Source organism: Selaginella moellendorffii, unplaced genomic scaffold (genome assembly GCF_000143415.4).
Source record: "Selaginella moellendorffii unplaced genomic scaffold, v1.0 SELMOscaffold_51, whole genome shotgun sequence".
Classification (NCBI taxonomy): Eukaryota; Viridiplantae; Streptophyta; class Lycopodiopsida; order Selaginellales; family Selaginellaceae; genus Selaginella; species Selaginella moellendorffii.
The window spans coordinates 868,673-889,391 of NW_003314312.1; the positions used below are offsets into that span (position 1 = coordinate 868,673).

Genomic DNA, 20,719 nt, shown 5'->3' on the forward strand with positions numbered 1-20,719 from the left:
ACAGCTCAAGAACCCTAAAAGAACTTACAAATGATAGCTTAAATACATTCATGTTTGAGGAACCCTAGAAGCAGTGGGGCGATGGCGCTGTGTTTCTGACCGATTGTGAGGTGAGCTTTGGTGATTGTCTGATGCGCTGCGTGAATGGTGCTTGATTCTCCTGTATTTCTAGCTGGATTCGTCCATGGGATGCGCCAGTAGAGCCTCCAAATCAGGGTGTGGATTCTTTGCATTCTTGCCCGCTTTCTTCAATCCTTTGTCGCGGTTTTCTTACCATGGAGTCTCTCTTCCAGGCACTGTAAGCCTCCATTCCGATTGTTTGGTGGAAAGATCCATAGTGCTAGCGTGATTCCAAGGCATTCATCGGTATCAGCGGCTCCCGCGAGGAGCTTGAGGAATTCGATGGTGTCTGAAGTAGCTGTGGTGAAATCTCCTTCCGACAAGCGAGACTACGAGATCGTTCACTTGAGGAATGGCCTGTCGGCGCTCCTCATTCACGACTCGGAGATCAAACACTCGGTGGCGAGCGTCGAGAAAGCTCCTTTAGCGGCTTCCAGCGAAGAATCGGACTATGACGACGACGAAGACGACGAAGAAGATGACGAAGAAGAAGAGGAGGAGGAGGATATGGCTCGAGACGAGGTTCCAGAAGATGGAAAAAAGCGGGGTGGCATGGCTCAAGCGAAGAAGGTAAGTTACTCGTTTGTTTCCATTCTTTGAAATAGTCTTTGTGGTTTTCGAGTGTAGGCAGCTGCTGCTATGTGCGTGAGTGTGGGAAGTTTTTCCGATCCCAAAGATGCTGAAGGACTGGCGCACTTTCTCGGTGAATTTCTCTTCTCTTCTTCTTTTTGGTTTGTAATGACACAATGTGTTTTGGACAGAACACATGCTTTTTATGGGGAGCTCAAAGTTTCCAGATGAGAACGAGGTATTGTCTTTGTCTTCTGCTTCCTATTTGCCATGTAAAACTATATGGTTTCATTCAGTACGCTGGATTTTTGGCCGAACACGGTGGGTCTTCGAACGCGTTTACGGAGATGGAGTATACGTGTTACCATTTTGACGTGAATCACATGTATCTAAAGCCCGCTTTAGAGAGGTCGGAGCTACTTTTGATTTTATACCATCTTACGTTTTTTCCTTCTCAGATTCTCGCAATTCTTTATTTCTCCTCTGGTAAAAGGGGACTCGATTGAACGCGAAGTTCAAGCAGTCGACTCAGGTATGCGATTACTACAGGATTCTTTAGGATGCATTCGTCGTAAGTGACATGGTTGTCTTTGCCAGAGTTTGTGCAGGCTTTGCAAAATGATGGCTGCCGGTTGAATCAGCTGAAATGCCACACAGCTGATCTTCGACATCCCTATAACCGCTTTTCTTGGGGTATTCAATACATTTTAAAAGTCATAACGTGTATCGGTGGGATCTGCTTCAGGAAATGCCAAAAGCTTAGGCGAAGCTATAACAAAGTGTACTGACATTCGTCAAAAGCTCATCGAATTTTACAAGCAACATTATCTGGCAAATCGTATGAAGCTTGTTGTTCTTGGAGGAGGTGAGTGGTAAGCCCACGTTTGCGCCTTTTGTGACTTGTCCTTGATGCTTTTTGTGCCTGCAGAACCCTTGGCCACACTCAAGGAGTGGGTAACAGAATTGTTTGAAGACATTCCGGAAGGCAGCAGCAAGCCGCAACGTTTTTCCTGGAATGGGCCTGTTTGGCCTGCAGGGAAAATCTATCATGTGGAATCAGTTAAAGATCAGCATCGACTTATATTGAGCTGGGTCATGCCATGCTTGCACACCGAGTATCTGAAGAAACCTCATGACTACCTCTCTCATCTAATTGGACACGGTACGTTCATGGTTTTGATTGACAAAAGAGTTACTATTTGTTTTCTTCGTCGGTGCAGAGGGAAAGGGAAGCTTGCTGCAGTTTCTAAAAGCAAATGGCTGGGCCACAGATTTAGCTGCGGGTGTCAGCGAGGATGATTTTGAAAAGAGTACTGCTGGCTATCTTTTCTCAGTCTGTATTAACTTGACAGTCTCCGGCTTGGGCAAGGTAATTCATCTGATTCTCTTTGGATGTGTTAAATGACGCGTGAATGCAGATCCACGAAATTGTAGGAAAGTTTTTCGAGTTTGTTAAATTGCTTCGGGATAGTAAGCCTCAGGAGTGGATTTTTGAAGAGCTTCACGCAGTTTCGGCCATGGATTTTAGATTTGTGGAAGAAGAACCAGCAGATGATTACGTCTCCACTCTTGCAAGTAAGCAAATGCGGAACAGAAACATCCATAACAACGTGTTTTTGTTCGGGCAGAGAATATGCACCTATTTCCAGAGCACCATGTTATTTATGGTGATTATGCTCATGACCAGTGGGATCCCAAGCTGGCAGAAGAGCTTCTGAACTATTTGAGCCCCATGACGATGCGAGTTGATATTGTTACGAAATCATTCAACAAAGACGCACCAGGTATTTTTTTTCGTGTTCTTTAAGGCGTATGCTAACCAATTTATGAATCTAGATGTGGTGTTCGAGCCCTGGTTTGGAACACCTTACGTCGTGAACGAAGCACCGAAAGATCTACTCAACGGTTGGCTTAATCCACTGGCTGTAAACGATGCATTACACCTCCCGGCTGTCAATGAGTTTATATCTCGTGACTTTAGCATCAAGTCCGCTGATGACTCCAACGTGCTGCCCGTTGTTATCGCAGAGGACTCGTCAGTGAAGGTCTGGCACAAGCTGGATCGGACGTTTCAAACTCCTCGAGCGAATGTGTTTATGAAACTCTCTTGCCGAATGGACGGTCTGCGCTCCGAGGTGCTAACAAGCTTGTATACGTTGCTTCTAAAGGATGCTCTAAACGAGACCATATACATGGTACGTTTTTTATTTTTTTATTTTTTTCCAGTTGTGACAAGCTCGTCCATATTTTCGTTTTTTTAGGCAACTGTCGCTGGTTTGTCCTCTTCAGTGGTGGCAAACATACATAATATCGAGTTTAAGGTGCATGGCTACAATGAGAAGCTAGGCGTCCTTGCCCAGCAAATATGTCAACTATTGAAGGCGTTAGTACCCGCGAATGATCGTTTCGAGGTCAATACAAATTCGCGTTATAACTTTGAAACTCTAAGCTTTTTTGTTTTTCAGGTCGCCAAAGAGCAGTATGAACGACTCTGCCGAAATGCCAGAGTAAAGCCCATGACTCACTCAGCAGCTCTTAGAGTTCAAATCCTTAGAATGGGAAGCTGGAGCGAAGAGGAAAGGCTGGCGTATCTCTCAACATTGAGCGCTGAAGATGTCCGTAATTTCATTCCCCAGCTTTTCAGAGAGGTAAGAGTTTTATTTTCATGCTAGTTTATCCTATAGCTAGAATGAATTTCCATCAGGCACACGTGGAAGCTCTTTGCCATGGCAACCTTACGAAAGAAGAGGCGCTTGATATTGTGAATGTCGTGAAAAGTACGGTGGTGACTGTACCAATGCTAGAAGAAACGATGCCAAAGATAAGGATTGTGAAAATCCCTTCTCAGACCGACTTTGCGTATAATGTCCCGGTTGTGAACCCATTGGAAGAAAACTCTGTTGCTGAGGTACGCAAAATCTTGTCGGCTGGTGTTTTCTAAAGTGTTGGATTCGTGTTTTAGCTGTATTTTCAAATGGGATTGGATCTGGGAGCCGAGTCTGTCCGTGAACACGTTCTCGGTGATCTTTTTGAACATATGGTTTACGAGCCATTCTTCAACCAGCTGAGGTATGGTTTTCTTGACTCGCCGAAGTGCACGAACTCTTGACGCCGGTACTTGCAGGACGATTGAACAACTAGGATACAGAGTTGATTGCGGAACGCGTTACACCTATGGTGTATTGGGATTTTGCTTCCGGATTATGTCATCCAAGTACAGCCCCACGCACATCCACAAGCGAATTGAGGACTTCATCGATAAGCTGCAAAAGACTCTGGTAAGAACCATTCACTCTTGAGTGAGAGGCGGTCTCATCTTTCTTTGCTCAGGATGATATGTCGGAGGAAGTGTTTGATAACTACAAAAACTGCCTGATAGCAGAAAAGATGGAGAAAGACAAGTGCTTGAGTGACGAAACTGACCGCCACTGGGGGCACGTACTGGACCAAAGGTATAGATAATAGTCTCATTGTTTCCAACTGGTTGCTTACACAAGTTGAGATCGTCTTCTAGGTACTTGTTTGATGCTCATGAGAAAGAGGCAGTGGCCCTCAAGGACATCAAGAAAGAGGACGTGGTGGAGTGGTACAAGCAGCACATAAGAGCTGGCGGATCCATGCGGCGAAGCTTGTGCATCCACGTCTGGGGGTGTCAGTTCAAGGACGAGATGCAGAAGAACAAGAACAAGAGGAACAAGAGGACACCTTACAGGCTGATCGAGGATATAGACGAGTTTAAGAACAAGGCGGAGTTATATCCTCCATTTCCATGATCCAGGTACTGGAAAATTCTCAATTGCAAAACCAGTTTTTCCAAAGGAAAGCTCTCGTAAAGACGGTCATAGAGTTCTTGGAGGAGATCGAGCTTCGATGGCAGTATGGCCACGACGAGCGTTTTGTCACCGGCAGAGTTGGATCTCGTCCAGAGCTGCAAGACACTCCACCAGGCTCACGGCGTCAGCTCGTCAATTCTCTCTGGACCAAATGGAGACGCCACCTACACTCGCAACACTCTCCTCCAGATGTACGCCAAGCTCGGCAGCGTCCACCACGCCCGCTCCATCTTCGACTCCATCGCTAGAAGAGATGACTACTCTTGGGTCATGATGCTCACGGCCTATGCCCAAAACGGGCATCTCACCCTCGCAAGGAGCGTCTTTGACGCCATGCCCGAGAGAAACATCGCTGCGTGGAACGCGATGCTGGCAGCCTATGCCCAGAATGGTCGTCTCGAGGAAGCAAAAGTTGTTTTCTCCGAGATGCCTGTTTGGAACGTCGTCTCGTGGACGACTATGGTGACTGCAAATGCCCAGAACGGGTATGTTCTTGAGGCAAAGATCCTCTTTGAGAAGATGCCAGAGACCAACTTGGTCTCCTGCAACGCTCTCCACTCGGCATTCGCTCGGAATGGTTTCGTGAGAGAAGCGAAAGAGGTGTTTGATTCAATGCCGGCGAGGAACGTCTTGTCATGGACGAGCATGCTGACTGCCTATTCTCAAAAGCGGCATATCGACCAGGCAATGGAGTTTTTCCGCGAGATGCCAGAGACCAACGTCGTTTCTTGGAACACAGTGCTGGGGGCTCTCTCGCAGTCCTCTCGAGCGGGCGAAGCAAAGAGAGTGCTTGCAAGAATGCCAGAGACCGACTTGATATCCTGGAACGCAGTTCTGGGAGCAGTGTCCGGGAACATCACCGAGGCAGTGGAGCTCTTCGACAGAATGCCGGAGAGAAACACTGCCTCCTTCAACACGATGATCACAGCTTACGCTCAACACGGTCGGCTCGAAGACGCGAGGAGGATTTTTGAGGTGCTTCCCGAGAGAGACATGGTTTCGTGGAATGGGATGCTCACAGCGTACGCACAGAACGGTCACGTGGCGCAAGCTGCGAGGATTTTCTTCCATGCAATGCCAAAGCACGACATGGTGTCCGGGAACATTCTCCTGGCAGCTTACGGCCAGGCCGGGCGTGTGCAAGAGGCAAAGAGCGTCTTTGATGGCATGATGGAGCACAATCTAGTGGCCTGGAATGGAATGCTCATCGCTTACGCCGCGAAAGCTCGAGTGGAGGACGCAAAACTGGTTTTTGATGCGATGCCGGACAGTGATATCGTCTCCTGGAATGTGATGCTCGGCTTGTATGCTCAGGCCGGGCATTTGGAGGAGTCGCAGTGCCTGTTTGAAGTGATGAAGGAGAGAAACGTCGTGTCGTGGACGAGCATGGTGGCAGCGTACGCTCAAAACAGGCAGCTCCAGCAAGCTCGGAGCTTGTTCTTCGAAATGCCCGAGTGGAACGTCGTGACTTGGACGGCCATGCTCGTCGCCTACGCTCGAGACGGTCACCTGGAGGAGGCAAAGTTCGTGTTTGATAGCATGCCAGAAAGGGACCAAGTTGCGTGGAACGCTTTGCTCGAGGCCTATGCCGAAGCTGGTCACTTGGATCACGCGAAGAACTTGTTCGATCAAATGCCGGATAGGAATCTCGTCTCCTGGACCGCGATGCTCGCAGCGCATGCTCAAGATGGTCTTCTCCTAGAAGCTGAATTGCTCCATCACTCGATGCCACAGCGAGACTCGGCCACTTGGAACGTAATGCTCGACGGCCAAGAGGGTCTTCTCGATCGAGCAAACTCTTCGATAGACGCACTCGAAGTTTTCCAGCTCGTGAAGATCGAAGGCATGGAACCGGACGAGATTTCCTTCCGGTGTATACTTTTGGGATGCAGCCACACGGGGGATGTAGGCGCCGCCAGATCTTGCTTTGCTTCGCTCGTCTCGGACCACTCCATGAAACCATCCAAGGAGCTCTACACTTGCATCGTGGATATCTTGTGCCGGGCAGCATACTTGGAGGACGCTCATGAGCTTCTCAACACCATGCCTTTCATGCCTCAAGCAATGGACTGGCAGTGCTTGCTTCGGGCTACACGAAGCCGTGACTTTGCCACTGGTGTGAGTGATTCCGATCAAGCAGCCAAAAGAGCTCTGGATTTAAATTCGAAAGCCTCCGCGCCGTATGTATTATTAGCAAATTTGTATTCTAGAACCATTCAAAACTAAGGAATATACTTAGATCCTTATTGACTCACTGTTGTCTGCTCTTAGATGTTCATTATATTTCCTTGAAAGAGTTTTCATTTGATTGACGATCATAGGATAGCTTTGTGTTTGTGTGACAATGGCAGGAAAAATGGTGCTCATTCTTGTCGCAATCGCTGTTGTGGGATCGATGATCACGGCCAATGCAAGCTTCTTCGATGCTTGGGCAGGGCCTGGGTGTAACAATCGGCTGGAGCGCTACCGCGCTTGTGGATGCAACAATGTTGGAGCCTCGCAGCACGGCGGCTACAGCTTTGCGTACCAGGGCCAGACTGCTGCGGCCTACAACACGGCAAACTGCCGAGGTGTGGCACACACACGGTTTAGTAGCTCTGTGCAGGACTGCTCGGGCTTTGGATGGAGAAGCATCTTCATCCAGTGCTAAAGGGCTCCATGGCTCAAATCAAATTGCCAAATAAAAGAGAAAAATCTTCCATGTAATACTACATTGCAGCTCTTTAGTCCAAGGTTGCTCATGGAAGAGTAATTACTTCCAACGGCTTGGTTTTAATTTATTTAAATATCATGAAATTCTTTAGATTTATCTGTGTATCCCTAAATATAAAGAATTCACGTATTGTGTGCCAGAACATTTTACAAGAAAATGTTTGATAATGGTATAAACGTACTATGTTCCTACCTCATTTACATTTAGGTGAAATTAATTTTATTGAAGACTATGAAATTCTTGTTTTTCATGGTGCTGCACAATTTGCAACGCTGGAAAGGTAGGCAAAATTGGGCTTTTAGAGGTTGTTTCTCTCATGAATTAAATCCTGATAGTGTTGAATTTTGTTGAAATTAAATATTATCACTGGTTTTCTAAATAATTTGGTTCATAAAAGGTTTTGAGTGCGAGACAATGTTTGCAAGCATTACATAAGGTGCCGGATGGTTTGGATCTGACTCAAGAGCCAACTTTGCCATGAGAGGTGCTCCTTTCGGACTCATCTGGCTGAAACTGAGCAAGCTCTGCCAGTTGATGACGTCGTTCACAAACGGCATGCTCTTGACAAGCTCCTGTGCGTTGCTTACATCGCCAGATCGAGCGAAAACGTCGGCCAAGCAGCCATAGATAACCTTGGATGGTTTCATGCCGAAGTCCCCCCTCAGCGACCAAACCAAGTCCCGGGCCACCAAAACACTTCCGGCGTAGTTGCATCCCAGCACAATGCACAGGAAAGTGGTCTCGTTTGGTTCCATGCCCGCCATCTCCATTCTCTGGAAGAGCTTGACGACGTTCCCCAGGCCTCCTCGCTGGGAGAGAGTTGCAAGCATCGAATTCCAAGACACCACATTTGTCTCCGGCATCTCGTCCAACAACACTTTCAAGGCCCCGTCCAAAAGCCCATTCCTTGCGAAGGCCCACAGCATCACATTCCAGGAGACAACGTCCTTTTGGATCATCCGGAAGAAGAAATCTTTGGCATCGGTAAGAGGCCCATTCTCGGCATAGCCGGACAAGAGAGTGTTCAACGAAACCATGTCCCAAGCTGGCATTTCATCAAAGAGCAATTTTGAGTCATCGACAAGCCCGTTTTGGGCGTAAGCACCGAGCATGGCGTTCCATGAAACCAAGTTTCTCTTGATCATCACGTCAAACAAGCTCTTGCATTCCTCGACTCGGCCACTCCGAGCGTACGCCGTGAGCATCGTGTTGCTGGACACCAGATTTGTTTCTTTCATCTCGTCAAAAAGTTTCTTTGCCTCGTTTGTATTATCGACTCGTGCATATCCATCAAGCATGATGTTCCAAGCTACGGCATCCCAAACCGGCATCTTGTCAAACAAGGCTTTTGCTTTGGGGATTTGCCCGTTTTGAGCGTAGGCCGCCACCATGGCCGTCCACGAAACAATGCTTTGCTGTGGCATCTTATCAAACAAGGATTTTGCCTCGTCAACTTTTCCACTGCTCGCAAACGCATGTAACATTCCAGCACACGAGACAAGGCTGTGCTCAGGCATGAAATCATAAAGAGCCTTCGCCTTCGCAAAATCACCGCTTTGGACAAATGCTGTAAGCATAGCGTTCCAAGAAACCGTGTCTTTCTCCTCAATGGAATTAAACAGGTAGAAAGCTTTGTCGATCTCACCGCTGGAAGCGTAAACATCTAGCATAATCGTGTAAGCCGCCAGAGATTTCTCAGGCATAGAATCAAAAACTCGTTTTGCATCTTCAAAATGCCCACTTGCGGCATACGCTGTTAACATTCTTAACCACGATGAAGCATTCCATTCGGGCATGGCAGCACAGCTATCCGCCACCTTTCTAAACTCCTTTGACTGCCCATAAACGACTATAAGGGCGTTCCACGAGAAAATGTCCCATGCAGGCATAGAATCAAAGAGCTTCTTCGATTCTACAACATGACCACTCTGGGCATATGCAGTAACGATCGTGTTCCACGACACTAAATCCCTTTCGAGCATTGAATCGAACATTTTCTTGCCATTTTGGAGATGCCCAGCGCGGGCATAAAGCCCCAGCATTGTGTTCCATGAAACAACGTTGGTCTCCGCAAATTCCTCGAGGAAGAACTTGCGAGCTTGCGACACCATTTTCTTGTGAGCGTAGGCAGCGAGCATGGCATTGCAGGAGCTCACATTCCTGGCGGGCATTCGATCGAAAAGCTCTCTGGCCTCGGTGACGCGGCCATTGCGAGCGTAGAACGAAAGCATCGACACCCATGCCGACTGATCCAAACTTCCCTTGCTGGAGAGAAGATGGTCGAAGATCGCGCGAGCTTCTTCCACGCTACCACACCGGCGGATATCAAGAACAGCCAGCTTCTATCAAAATGTGTAGGGTCTTATCAAAATCTCAAGAAGAAAACGAGAAGAAGCATCATAGCTCTATCAAAGATAAGCGCGAGAAGAAAACCAAAAAGCTAGAGACAATACTTACAGGAGAGGAAAACCGCTGCGTGCTCTCGATCTTCTTTCACTGCTGGCGGGGTCTCGCACGACCGATAAGGCGGCATTGATACGGTAGCAACGCTGCTGATATCGGACTGTTTAGCTCCAGGAGCTCGCCATCGATCCCACAACCTTGAAGATCATTTCCTGCGGTTTTTAGTATAGCTTGGCGCACCTGTTTGTTGCGAAGTATTAGCGAAGTAGCGAAAGCAAAAAAAGATTTTGATGCCGGAGCGAGCGAGCTTACCTTGATGTACTCGACGAATGGTAGTTTCAAGTGACGGTTGAACTGCATCGACCAGAAGAAACGCAGGAGTTGCAACCGGCCCACTGCTCGCACGATGATCAAGTCGAGGTTCCCGTCGTCGTGCTCCGCCCCGGGAGCAAGAACTTGAGATGGTAGGCACTGCACCGTCTTGCACTGATGGTTGCACAGCATAATTCCCAGAAAATATCCCTGCCTGTGCTCCCACTTTGGCACCACGCTGTCACTGGACGGTGGGAAGCTATCCGACTCGGAGCTGAATCTGGAGTCGACAGGACTGTCCCATTTCGGTCCCGGACTGCTGTCCCATTTCGGTGCTGCACTGTCCCACTTCGGTGCTGGACTGTCCCACTTCGGTGCCGGACTGTCCCACTTCGGTGCCGACGACACGTTTTCTGCTTCCCCGTTGGAAGAGATCACAGAGTTGGCACGCGAAACTCTGGCCGACTCGCCGTCCACGCTCAGCCCCGACCAGCTTTTCTCGGACCTCGACTTGGACCTCGTCCGTGGCCTCGGAGACGGACTAGTTGTTCCGTGGTGGACGGAAAGAGCCTCCTCGGTGCAGCAACCGGGAAAGGAAGCTCGAGTCGAGAGTTGCTTCTTTGTCTTCCCGTCGAGGCCTCTGACGTAGTCGGATGGCTCGTTTGTAGCATCGTGATCATTCTCCGTCGAAGTGCTTCTTGAAAAGATGGCCTCGATGGTCCCTGCCTCGAGGTCTCCATGTCTGTCGACTTCCAGACGAACGTTCGGGCCGCTGGCTTCGTCTTTCTTGGTGTCGACTGGGACGAAATCTATTTCACACTTGTACTGCGGCAAACGGAGTAGCTTCAGAGCACCTGCTACGAAGTACCGCAATGGTCCAAACCTTTTCTGGTATTTACCAGAAAGCTCCAAGACTGCAATTCACTTAAATCAAATCCTGTGGTAGCAAAAGGAAAATGAGATACCCACCATCACTCATAAATCCATAATATGCAATTGTAAAGCCAAGATGAACAGCACCAGTTTTAGTCCATTCCACGCCAAGAACATCCATACCCACCATGCCTCCCTAAAACTCAAAAGACGAAAATGAGAAAGTCTAGCCTTGACTCCAAAATAGCAGAACAAAAGAATACTACCTTCACGATTGCAACAGCAGCGGAGACGGGATCGCGAATACCTAAGACGGTCCATACCAACGAGTTATCAGAGCCGGCCGGGATAATGCCAATGGGAACCTCCGATGCTCTGTGTGGATTATCTCTGCTAAGTAAGCCGTTCAGCACCTACACAAAAACAGAAAGCAAGCAACGACGTCTTTAAGACCGTGTTTCCCGATGAGTGAATTACCTCGTTCACAATCCCGTCGCCACCAACACAAATAATTCCTAAAAGACACAAGTCAGTTGCAAAGTGAACAAATGGTACGCTAGAAAACGCGTGACTTACCATCTGGACAAGTAGAGAGATCGACAGTAGATGCCAGTGTTTGAGCGTGACGGGCATCCGTGGTCTCGACAATTGTAAGTCTAAAACCAGCCAGCTGTAAGAAAGATGCACTGTGTCCGTGAGTAAATGCAAAGTGAATGCTCAAAGTACTTGCCTTCAGGACTGGCTCCGCCTTACTGAACACCTTGCGAGCACGACCACGACCGGAGCGAGGATTCAGAATGACAAGCACCGTAGGACGGGACCGGCACCTGATCGAGGGGGACGGAGAGGATCCCGCATCGACAACAGTGCTCTTCTTCTTCGAGGATGCGAGCGGGTGCCTCAAAAAGTTGATGTGGCAACCTTGGTCGGCGAAGGCAGAGACCCACTGCAAAACCTCTTCGGCATCAGGAGCTAGGAAATGTAGATCTTTCCGAGACCTCCGCGAGCTCGAGATCCATTTCTCTTTCGTGACTTGATACGAGTGGATTGTAAAGCGTCGACTTCCGTCGCTGTAAGAAACCTGGCAAGTTACACGAATGAGCAACCAAGCGAAGAAAGGAAAGAAGAAAGAAGAAAGAACTTACAGCGACAACGTCTTCGAGCCTCAAACAGTGAAGACCCCAGATGAGTGCCTTGGTAGTGAGCTTGGCGTGGACCTCCACAGTAGCCATGTTTATGTTATCTTGCGTGCCAGTGCCTGGAGGAGCCACCATACCCGTCATGACAATCTCCCCCAGCAAATCCAAGTCCTCATCCTTGATATTTATTTTGTGGTCGCCAGGTACCTCTCTCTCGGCTTTCTTCGAGCGCCTGGCACTTCCAGAGAGCCCCCATTTGCTCTTCTTGGACGATGGTGGAGGGGGCAAAGCCTGCGGCGGCGCCTCCTGGTCGCCCGGCTGAGAATTCTCCGTCTTCTTCGCTAGAACGCGTAGAGGATTGATCGAGCCCCGCATCTCTGCCCAATTCCCACGGCTCACAGCGCCGATCGTAGTACCATCCCCTGGAAATTTAGAGGGCCGAATTAGCGGCGCGAGAGAGAAGGGGGAAAAGACCTAGGAAATGCGCGACAATCAAGGATCTGGAGGAGAGAGAATGCGCCTGGCTACAGTGAGGAAGAGCTGCATTCCAGCTAGAGGACGAGAGAGAGTGCCGTGAGCACGATGATCTTCTCGGAATTTCGTACAGCGCCTACGATCTAATCCCCAAATCACACTGTTTGGATCGTGAGCTTACCTGTTGGCGCCGCCGTCGCGCTGCTACAGTGTTCTTCGCTCCTCCTCCTCTTCCTTGCCTGACCCGCTGCTGGGCATGGTCTGTGACATCAGCAAATGCCCTAGAAGGTGGAGCATATTCTACTAGATACTTTTTTACGAGATGCGGATCTCAAACCTGGAATAAATTGTGGCCCTAAAATTACGCTCTCGGGGTATATGCGAATTTGAAGTAGAGAATATTTCGGGCCAGGTTTAGGGTTTTCTAGCGAGAGATGGATTCGATGATCGGCAGCTGCGCCTTCGCTGCCACGGCCCCTAGGTTTGCATCCGGGAAGACGCCCGCGCTAGGGTTTGCCGATTTCACCCGAAATGCGGCTCCGTCGTTGCTGGGATCAAGAACTCCACGGAATGGAGCACTCTCAGCGCGCACAGGGAAGAGATTTCTCCCAATCAGGGCTACGGCAGTGAAGGAGGCCAGGAATCGCGATCCGCCAGCGGCGGTAAGTCCAGATTGTCGCAAAGTCATGGTGATTGGGGGCGATGGCTACTGCGGCTGGGCGACAGCATTGCATCTTTCCAAGCAGGGCTACGAGGTTGCAATCGTGGACAGCCTTGTGAGGAGGCTCTTTGACGAGCAGCTCGGCACTTACACTCTCACGCCCATAGCTTCGATCCAGGAGAGACTAAAAAAGTGGAAAGAGAAATCCGGCAAGACGATTGATCTCTTTGTCGGTGATATCTGCGAGTTCCAGTTCCTGGAGAGCTGCTTCAAGTCTTTCGAGCCCAATGCAGTGGTACACTTTGGCGAGCAAAGATCGGCACCGTATTCCATGATCGATCGTTCTCGAGCGGTGTACACGCAACACAACAACATCGTTGGAACGATCAACGTCCTGTTCGCGATTAAAGAATTTTCTCCGGAGTGTCACCTAGTGAAGTTGGGAACGATGGGAGAGTATGGAACTCCAAACATCGATATCGAGGAGGGATTTATCACCATCACGCACAATGGAAGGACCGACACTCTACCATATCCCAAGCAGGCAAGCTCGTTCTATCATCTCAGCAAGGTTCACGACTCCCACAACATTGCTTTTACTTGCAAAGCTTGGGGAGTGAGAGCCACAGATCTAAACCAAGGAGTAGTCTATGGAACCTTCACTCCAGAGACGCAGGAAGACGAAGCTCTGATCAACAGGCTCGACTACGACGGCATCTTTGGCACTGCTCTAAACAGGTTTTGCGTCCAGGCAGCCATCGGGCATCCATTGACAGTTTATGGGAAAGGAGGACAGGCAAGAACTCTCGAGTTTTCTGTTCGATGGAAGGCTAACTCTTTTCTGATCTAGACTCGAGGGTACCTGGATATCAGGGATACAGTCCGGTGTGTGGAGCTCGCCATCGCCAACCCAGCAAAACTGGGTGAGTTTCGAGTTTTCAATCAGTTCACTGAGCAGTTTTCCGTGAACGAGCTTGCCAAGCTCGTCACAAAGGCCGGCGAGAAGCTGGGGATTGAGGTGAAGACGCAGAGCGTTCCAAATCCTCGAGTAGAAGCGGAAGAACACTACTATAACGCCAAGCACACCAAGCTGATGGAGCTGGGCCTGGAGCCGCATTTCCTCTCCGAGGGGCTTCTCGATTCGCTCCTCAATGTGGCGATCAAATACGCTGCTCGCATCAACACGTCTTTGATCATGCCCGACGTCTCCTGGAAGAAGATTGGAGTCACGCCCAGAACGCTAGTCTCCAAGCAGCCTTGATGATCCTTTTTGTTCTTCTTTTAACTTCGGAAAGTATGCCCCGAATATTCGTTGTTTGCGAATATGCTAATAAATATTCTAAAATATTTTGCAAAGAGCTCTTCCCGCGCGCCATAGCTAGGGTTTTAGGGGACTCATCGATGGGAGCGGCGTGAAGGAGGCGATGAGGTGCAATGCGTGCTGGAAGGAGCTGGAAGGGCGCGCCGTAGCCACTGTCTGCGGCCACATTTTCTGTAAGCGCGCGCGCTGGCGCCAATCGATGGATCCCTGGGATTTCGTCTGTCACTGATCGCGATGCTTGCTTCTCGCCAGGCAACGAGGATGCCGCCAAGATTCTCACTTGCGACTCAACATGTCCTCTGTGCGAGCAGATCTTGTCCAAGAGGTATGATCCACCAAAATATTTCTCCCCCATTGCAATCACCGCCATTTCAGCAACATGAAGTCCCTCGACTTGAATCCAAACGACGACTGGACTAATGTAAGTCGATCTGTGCCTGGCAATCGTCTAAGATCCAAGGTTTCGTGCAGATGATCATGGCCGGAGTACCGCCTCACTGCAGTATCCTTTCTCAAAGTTGTACTTTTCTAGTGTATTGTTTTTTTTCTTTTTGTAAGCTAGCTAGCCAGGCGGCCTTAACTCTGCAAAGTCATGAAGAGCGCGTTCAAGGGTGTCATCTTCTGGATCGGGCAGAAAGACGTGGAATCGCAGCTCACAGTGAATCGGGCAACGCAATGGAAGCAGAAGTGCAAAGAAATGGAAGCGACCTTTATGCAGAAGATGTCCGAGTTCCAGGGAGCTTACCAAAAGGCCGTCAAGAGAGTCCAGGCGCTGGAAGCCGAGCGAGACAGCCTGCTCAAAGACAAGAGCGAACTGGAGGAGAAGTACTCGGAAAAGTCACGGTAAGCTAAACTCATGAGTTCCTGGTTGTTTTTTAATTCTGGGGAATGACTTACAGGCAGAAGAGGAAGCTGGAGGAAATGTACGACTCTCTTCGTACCGAATACGAGAAAACGAAGATGAATGCTTCACGGCCGCCTCCAGCACGTATGGGAAGTCCGAACGGGATAGCCGACTCTGATCTCTGGCAGTCGAGGCCTGCTCAAAAAGCCGGGGCATTCCACCATCAATCGCTGCTTCCTCCGACGAGAAGACCGGCACCAGCTCCTGCTCCAATGCTAACGAACAGGCAGCGTCAGACCTCTCCATTCAAGTCGGCGGACTCGGACATGTTTGCGCCACCGCCACCTGCCAGGAACACCTCGAATGCGCTGCGAAATCTGCTGCTCTCGCCACTCAAGAGGCCAATATCGAGACTTGGAGCACCCGGACTGAGGTACCCAAAGTTTAAGCTTGAGTGCGCGTGAGTGACACCTTCTCTTCTTTAAAAAAAAAATTGTGCTTGCAGCTCTTGAGCTGGACGGAGGAGGCGCGATCGAATCAAAAAGCTCAAATTCTACTTCGTGTAAGCACGTCATTTGTTTCTGTACAGTTCTTTTTTCTCGCGTTTAAATTGTCAGCTGACAGCGACTTTGAGAGGTTTTTGGACTAATTTAGGGCAGACGGTTTGAGGCCAGTCTCACAAGATAGTCTTTGTGAGACGCTACTTCAACCGTGTCTGCATTCGCGATATTCGCATCGAGTAGATGCGAATCGCGTCCCCGCCGGGGTCGGTGACAGCTCCGCCTTGGCAACGTGAGCAACCCTGCAAGGTGTTTGGTTGTTCGTCGTTTTCATTTCACAGGACGGACTCCCAGCTCTCCGTTTTGGTACACTCAACTAATCAACCGACGGCTCAAGCAATCGTTGGCGGCGTTGTATCCGAGGTAAGGAACTTGTTTTTTTTAATGCTTCCTCAACCTGAAATTGCAGGCTGCTGGGGCTTCTTCATCTCGGAGTTCCAAGAAGATGCCGACAACTGCTGGAGGCGGCACTCCATTCTTTCCTCGGAGGTGGATATTGTTTGCCTATCTCGTTCTGGGAGTGAATGCTGCGGTCTACCTCCGGCCGGCTGCTCGGCCTCTTCTCAATCTCGTTGATCAGAATGGTCTCGAAAATGAAATCGAGCAGGTACGCGAAAGAGGTCTTTCTTTCTTTCGTTGTCTCACTGATTCATAACAGGTGCGTGTCTCGTTAGCAGGAGCGAACCACATGAGAGTAAGCTGGATTTCATCGAGCTCCAATTCTCCCTCTAGTGTGCAATACGGAACATCACCCGGCAAGTACGAGTCAAGTGCTACTGGATCCAAACTCAATTATGGGTTCTTGCTCTACAAATCCGGCACGATTCACGGTGCAGTTCTTGGTCCTTTGGAAAACAATACTGTCTACTACTACAAATGTGGAGGAATGGGGAAGGAATTCAGTTTCAAGACACCGCCGGCTAACTTGCCCGTAACGTTCGCCGTAGTCGGTTCGTTTCCAACGTTTGGTTCTTGCGTGTGCTTGACCCGTTTCCTTTTTTCTCGAGCAGGAGACATTGGACAAACGGGATGGACAGTTACTACTCTAGAACACGTACAGAAAAGCAGCTACGATGTGCTATTGTTTGCTGGAGACTTGTCGTACGCGGATTATTACCAGCCACGGTGGGATTCTTTCGGCAGGCTTGTGGAACCCTCGGCAAGCTCGAGGCCCTGGATGGTGACGGAAGGAAACCACGAGATTGAAAGGATTCCTCTCATCAGTTCGTTTAGAGCTTACAACACTCGCTGGAGAATGCCTTACGAAGAGAGCGGGTCTGATTCGAATCTCTACTATTCGTTCGACGTTGCTGGAGCTCACGTGCTGATGCTGGGATCATATGCCGACTTCGGACAACGCTCGCCTCAGTATAAGTGGCTACAGGTACTTTTCTTCTCTATTTTTTTTTTCGCAGCTTAGCTTTTGGATGACGTGATCGTACCTCAGGCAGATCTTGCAAAGATTGATCGCAAAAGAACCCCTTGGCTCATTGCTGTTCTACATGCTCCGTGGTACAACAGCAACGAGGCGCACCGAAACGAAGGCGACGACATGATGAAAGCGATGGAGCCTCTTCTGCAAGCAGCAGGGACGGACCTTTTATTCGCAGGCCATGTCCATGCATACGAACGATGGGTACTGCTCTCGAGAATCTTTGCTTTCTACTTTACTAGGTTCTCCTCGCAGGACCGGATGTTCCAAGGAAAGAAAGACGACTGCGGCATTGTTCACATAACAATTGGAGATGGTGGCAACCGTGAAGGCCTCGCAACCAAGTAAGCTCTTCGTTGATTTCCTTTCTCTTTGCCACTAACACAGGTTTCTTCCAGGTTCCTTGATCCCAAGCCTGAGAATTCTCTCTTTCGTGAAGCCAGCTTTGGACACGGCCAGTTCAAGCTCGTGAATTCCACTCACGCTCACTGGAGCTGGCACAGGAATGACGACGATCAAGCAAAAATCGCGGACGAGCTGTGGATCCAATCCTTGAGCTCAACCGGATGCTCTCTGCCCAGCAAAAAGATGCGATGATAGCCATGTAGAAACCTTTGTCATGTAGAAAACTCTTTAATATGATTAACATGATTCTTTTAGCATCTAGTTTGAATTGTTAGGGTTTTAGGGATAGGCGGGAGGCCATGGCCGCTTGCCGCTGGCGCTCCGCGGCGCTCCAATCTCCTGGAGCTGGACATGGATCGGAGGTTCCGCCGGAAGAGCTCCTGGCAAGGATTCAAGGTCAGCGCCTCCCGCATTCTGTCGTATGCATCGAAATTCTGGCATTCTTGCAGATTTTATCAAGGAGTTTCTTTCTCATATCAAGGATCGATCGATCCTGGTGATCAGTCTGGATAAATTTCGGATGCGCAGGCTTCGCTCTTCCGAGGACACGAATCTGTGAGCAAGTTTTGTTTGAAAGGTTTCTCATTCTTGCTTGCTGTGCTGCTTGTTTGCGCAGCGGGATATTTGAAAGATGTGAGGCGCAAGAAAGGCTCTCACTCCAAACAAGTGGTCGTAGAATCCGTAAGTACTATTATGTCTCTTCACAGCTTGTGACTGATCTATCGTTTCGAAGTTTTTTCCTAGTCGCTATGCTCAGGGTCCTTCAAATTGTCCAATCGCTACTCCAGCAGGGAAAGCATGCATCGAAACGAGACCTCTACTACACCGATCCTGGTCTATTCAAAGGTACGCATGCTCTCTACATGCTTTTTATCCTAAAGGTGGTTTTGTTATAACAGATCAAGCAACCGTGAACCAAGCTTTGACTGACATTTCCGTCAGGCTCAAGTGTACTAGATCTTCTCTTCACGTAGTAAGCTTTACCTGTTGATTGAATTTACCATCTGACAAGTCTGTCTTTCAGGTTTCTGTCGGCAAAGGGTACGTTCTCGCTACGTTGTGGAAGACTGGCGTCTTAGAGTTGATGCTCTTGCAGTTTAATCATGGGATCGCTGCGATTCAAGGATGCTGACAGGACAATTGACTGCTCGGTTTGCAAGTCGCGCGTAAGGCTAGTCTGTTTATTGACACAGTTGATACCCTTGACTTTGTTCATTCAGGGCTACCCCATTCCCACAGATGCGAAGATGGTAACGGGTATCTCAGTCTTGCGATGATGAGTCCTGTTTTTAATATTCTTTTCCTTTCTTCTTCACCACAAAAGACATCCGCAGTTGTGCAGAATACATTATCGTAGTCGAAAAGGAAACCGGTAAATAATCTTCTGTCTGCCTCTTTCGTAACATCTTTCTTCTCAGTCTTTCAGCGACTGGCAAATGATGGATTTTGCAGGAAGAACAACTGTATAGTACTAACTGTAAGTTCTTCACACTTTTTCTACCTTGATCATAGATTCTTACGCACATGTACAGGGGAGAGGGTACCCCGACGTGGCCACGAGGAGGTAACAAGATTGTTTTTGACACCGCGTTCGTAACTTCGGTTTTGTTTTCAGTTTCTTAAGGCTTCTGGCAGCTGAAACAAATTTGCCCGTTTATGGATTGGTGGATGCCGATCCGTATGGCCTGGACATCCTTGCTACATACCGCTTCGGCTCGCTGGTGAGCGTTGTTTAATTGTCAAATTCTCAAGCAAATCCCGGCTTCCCCTTCAGACCATGGCTTACGATGCTGAAGCTCTTGCTACACCAAGCATTCGATGGCTAGGAGTTTTCCTTTCTGATTGCCAAACGCATAATGTCCCGGATAGGTGCCTCCTTCCCCTGACAAACGACGGTAAGATCCGGCGCGTCATTTTCTTAAACATAACTCTGTGATTGACAGATAGAAGAAAAGCCGAAGCGATGCTCAACAGAGACTACTTGGAGCACTTGGCATTCTCTTGGAAGTAATTTCAACCTGTGACTCTGTGCTAAATTTCTGTGGAGTTTTGCAGCCAGCAGTTGCGGCTGATGCTGGAGAAAGGTGTCAAACTCGAGCTGGAGGCACTGTCGGCTTCTAAATTTTCCGCGCTCGCGGACGACTACATTCCGCATAAGATCAAGGCGGCAGCATATTTGTGCTAGTATCCTTCTCGGACAGCAAACCGGTGCGTCATCCAATCAACACATTCAAAGGGAGCATCGCATTATTACAGAGCACCTCGACGGGAATAATCTCTCTTGATCCCGCCTGCAACATATATGTGCTTCTTACATGGTATTTTGTTTCACTGCAAAGCTTATGTTATGCATGCGAATCTCACACTCTGTGCTAGTCTCACTTCTGTCGCATCACAGAGTGACACATTCGATCGAACTATGGTTGAAGTGCCAAGACAATCGGGCAGACTGAACAAAATTCCAGCTTGCCCCGAGTATGTGAAGCGATAGTAGAGTGGAGTGGCCACACGTATAGAGGGGCAAGGATTGAGCTTGGACGTGTAGCTCGTTCCAGGGTCTTGGCAACCCGGGAGGTCGTAAACATCGAGCCTGCTGTTTGCATCAACTTGAGTGATTAAGATTGTGATCACCGCCAGGACTGCTGCCATGATCTTCAAGAGATTGAGTGCCTGATCAAACAAGAGCAAAGGAGTCGTTAATAGGTGTAATACGATGCAAAGTGTGCAGCCAAACCATTTCTCCAAGGACAGATTGTAGTTGAAGAACTAACCTTGTTCTTGTTTTATAGGAGTTTGAAGTGCTCGTGGGTCACGAGGATTAGTTTCTCGATTATAATTTATAGAAATTGGATGTGTGATCATGGTTTAGTTCATGCAGTGCAAGTTCTAATGAAATTAGCGGTAGCAGTTTCGTACTATGAATATATTAACATTACAGTAATTGGTAGTAAAAATGGATTATAAATATTATGGGGTAATAAAATTTTACTACCACAAAATTCACTAAGTGTAACACACACACTCTGGAAAACATCCTTTGCAACATAAAAAATGTGGTA

At 48.8% G+C, this 20,719-nt stretch overlaps 9 protein-coding genes across 13 annotated transcripts; 7 read left to right on the top strand and 2 right to left on the bottom strand.

The window, feature by feature from the left end:
• The first annotated feature begins 37 nt into the window (after positions 1-37).
• Positions 38-4,508, top strand: LOC9634834 (nardilysin-like). Of its 2 annotated transcripts, XM_024686897.1 has the most exons (21): positions 38-110; positions 173-216; positions 294-690; positions 748-823; positions 882-928; positions 987-1,099; positions 1,149-1,222; positions 1,288-1,383; positions 1,436-1,555; positions 1,619-1,852; positions 1,911-2,059; positions 2,109-2,265; positions 2,319-2,474; positions 2,527-2,885; positions 2,952-3,101; positions 3,156-3,338; positions 3,395-3,598; positions 3,653-3,759; positions 3,815-3,968; positions 4,021-4,142; positions 4,205-4,508. In XM_024686897.1, exons 2-21 carry the CDS (start codon positions 185-187, stop codon positions 4,461-4,463), a joined length of 3,189 nt encoding a protein of 1,062 aa, XP_024542665.1. In that variant the 5' UTR covers positions 38-110; positions 173-184; the 3' UTR covers positions 4,464-4,508. The 2 variants fall into 2 exon arrangements, with proteins under 2 accessions (XP_024542665.1, XP_002981869.2); XM_002981823.2 differs by lacking the exon at positions 173-216 and having other exon boundaries at positions 44-110.
• A 60-nt stretch (positions 4,509-4,568) lies between these two features.
• LOC112350529 (pentatricopeptide repeat-containing protein At4g02750-like) lies at positions 4,569-6,749 on the top strand. The gene has a single exon (XM_024686864.1). It carries the CDS (start codon positions 4,569-4,571, stop codon positions 6,747-6,749), a length of 2,181 nt encoding a protein of 726 aa, XP_024542632.1.
• A 58-nt stretch (positions 6,750-6,807) lies between these two features.
• On the top strand, positions 6,808-7,250 carry LOC9634212 (antimicrobial peptide 1). The gene has a single exon (XM_002981824.2). The coding sequence runs from the start codon at positions 6,868-6,870 to the stop codon at positions 7,171-7,173; it is 306 nt and encodes a 101-aa protein (XP_002981870.2). The 5' UTR covers positions 6,808-6,867; the 3' UTR covers positions 7,174-7,250.
• A 360-nt stretch (positions 7,251-7,610) lies between these two features.
• LOC112350530 (pentatricopeptide repeat-containing protein At4g02750-like) lies at positions 7,611-9,467 on the bottom strand. Its single transcript, XM_024686865.1, has one exon. The coding sequence runs from the start codon at positions 9,465-9,467 to the stop codon at positions 7,611-7,613; it is 1,857 nt and encodes a 618-aa protein (XP_024542633.1).
• LOC9634213 (sphingoid long-chain bases kinase 1) lies at positions 9,179-12,771 on the bottom strand. 4 transcript variants are annotated; one of them, XM_024686824.1, is made up of 11 exons: positions 12,619-12,771; positions 12,438-12,514; positions 11,970-12,385; positions 11,555-11,905; positions 11,401-11,494; positions 11,302-11,339; positions 11,091-11,237; positions 10,921-11,020; positions 9,952-10,865; positions 9,694-9,879; positions 9,179-9,578 (listed from the first exon to the last, which is right to left on the bottom strand). In XM_024686824.1, exons 3-10 carry the CDS (start codon positions 12,336-12,338, stop codon positions 9,730-9,732), a joined length of 2,163 nt encoding a protein of 720 aa, XP_024542592.1. In that variant the 5' UTR covers positions 12,339-12,385; positions 12,438-12,514; positions 12,619-12,771; the 3' UTR covers positions 9,179-9,578; positions 9,694-9,729. The 4 variants fall into 4 exon arrangements, with proteins under 4 accessions (XP_024542592.1, XP_024542593.1, XP_024542590.1 ...); XM_024686825.1 differs by having other exon boundaries at positions 9,464-9,575; XM_024686822.1 differs by having other exon boundaries at positions 9,560-9,879; positions 12,619-12,770.
• A 50-nt stretch (positions 12,772-12,821) lies between these two features.
• Positions 12,822-14,454, top strand: LOC9634835 (UDP-sulfoquinovose synthase, chloroplastic). Its single transcript, XM_024686827.1, has 2 exons — positions 12,822-13,894; positions 13,949-14,454. The coding sequence occupies exons 1-2, from the start codon at positions 12,872-12,874 to the stop codon at positions 14,357-14,359; spliced, it is 1,434 nt and encodes a 477-aa protein (XP_024542595.1). The 5' UTR covers positions 12,822-12,871; the 3' UTR covers positions 14,360-14,454.
• Positions 14,455-14,493: 39 nt separating this feature from the next.
• Positions 14,494-15,902, top strand: LOC112350505 (E3 ubiquitin-protein ligase CCNB1IP1 homolog). Its single transcript, XM_024686828.1, has 7 exons — positions 14,494-14,592; positions 14,672-14,744; positions 14,795-14,840; positions 14,891-14,921; positions 15,010-15,262; positions 15,319-15,696; positions 15,769-15,902. The coding sequence occupies exons 1-7, from the start codon at positions 14,523-14,525 to the stop codon at positions 15,773-15,775; spliced, it is 858 nt and encodes a 285-aa protein (XP_024542596.1). The 5' UTR covers positions 14,494-14,522; the 3' UTR covers positions 15,776-15,902.
• Positions 15,903-15,931: 29 nt separating this feature from the next.
• On the top strand, positions 15,932-17,914 carry LOC9634214 (purple acid phosphatase 18). Its single transcript, XM_024686826.1, has 7 exons — positions 15,932-16,186; positions 16,233-16,430; positions 16,482-16,773; positions 16,834-17,207; positions 17,271-17,459; positions 17,511-17,599; positions 17,654-17,914. Exons 1-7 carry the CDS (start codon positions 16,007-16,009, stop codon positions 17,850-17,852), a joined length of 1,521 nt encoding a protein of 506 aa, XP_024542594.1. The 5' UTR covers positions 15,932-16,006; the 3' UTR covers positions 17,853-17,914.
• LOC9634215 (meiotic recombination protein SPO11-1) lies at positions 17,894-20,393 on the top strand. The gene is made up of 15 exons (XM_002981827.2): positions 17,894-18,056; positions 18,110-18,215; positions 18,277-18,341; positions 18,405-18,506; positions 18,560-18,633; positions 18,685-18,701; positions 18,757-18,826; positions 18,881-18,917; positions 18,985-19,032; positions 19,079-19,137; positions 19,193-19,224; positions 19,276-19,381; positions 19,435-19,555; positions 19,604-19,667; positions 19,716-20,393. The coding sequence occupies exons 1-15, from the start codon at positions 17,960-17,962 to the stop codon at positions 19,843-19,845; spliced, it is 1,128 nt and encodes a 375-aa protein (XP_002981873.2). The 5' UTR covers positions 17,894-17,959; the 3' UTR covers positions 19,846-20,393.
• Positions 20,394-20,719: the final 326 nt, after the last annotated feature.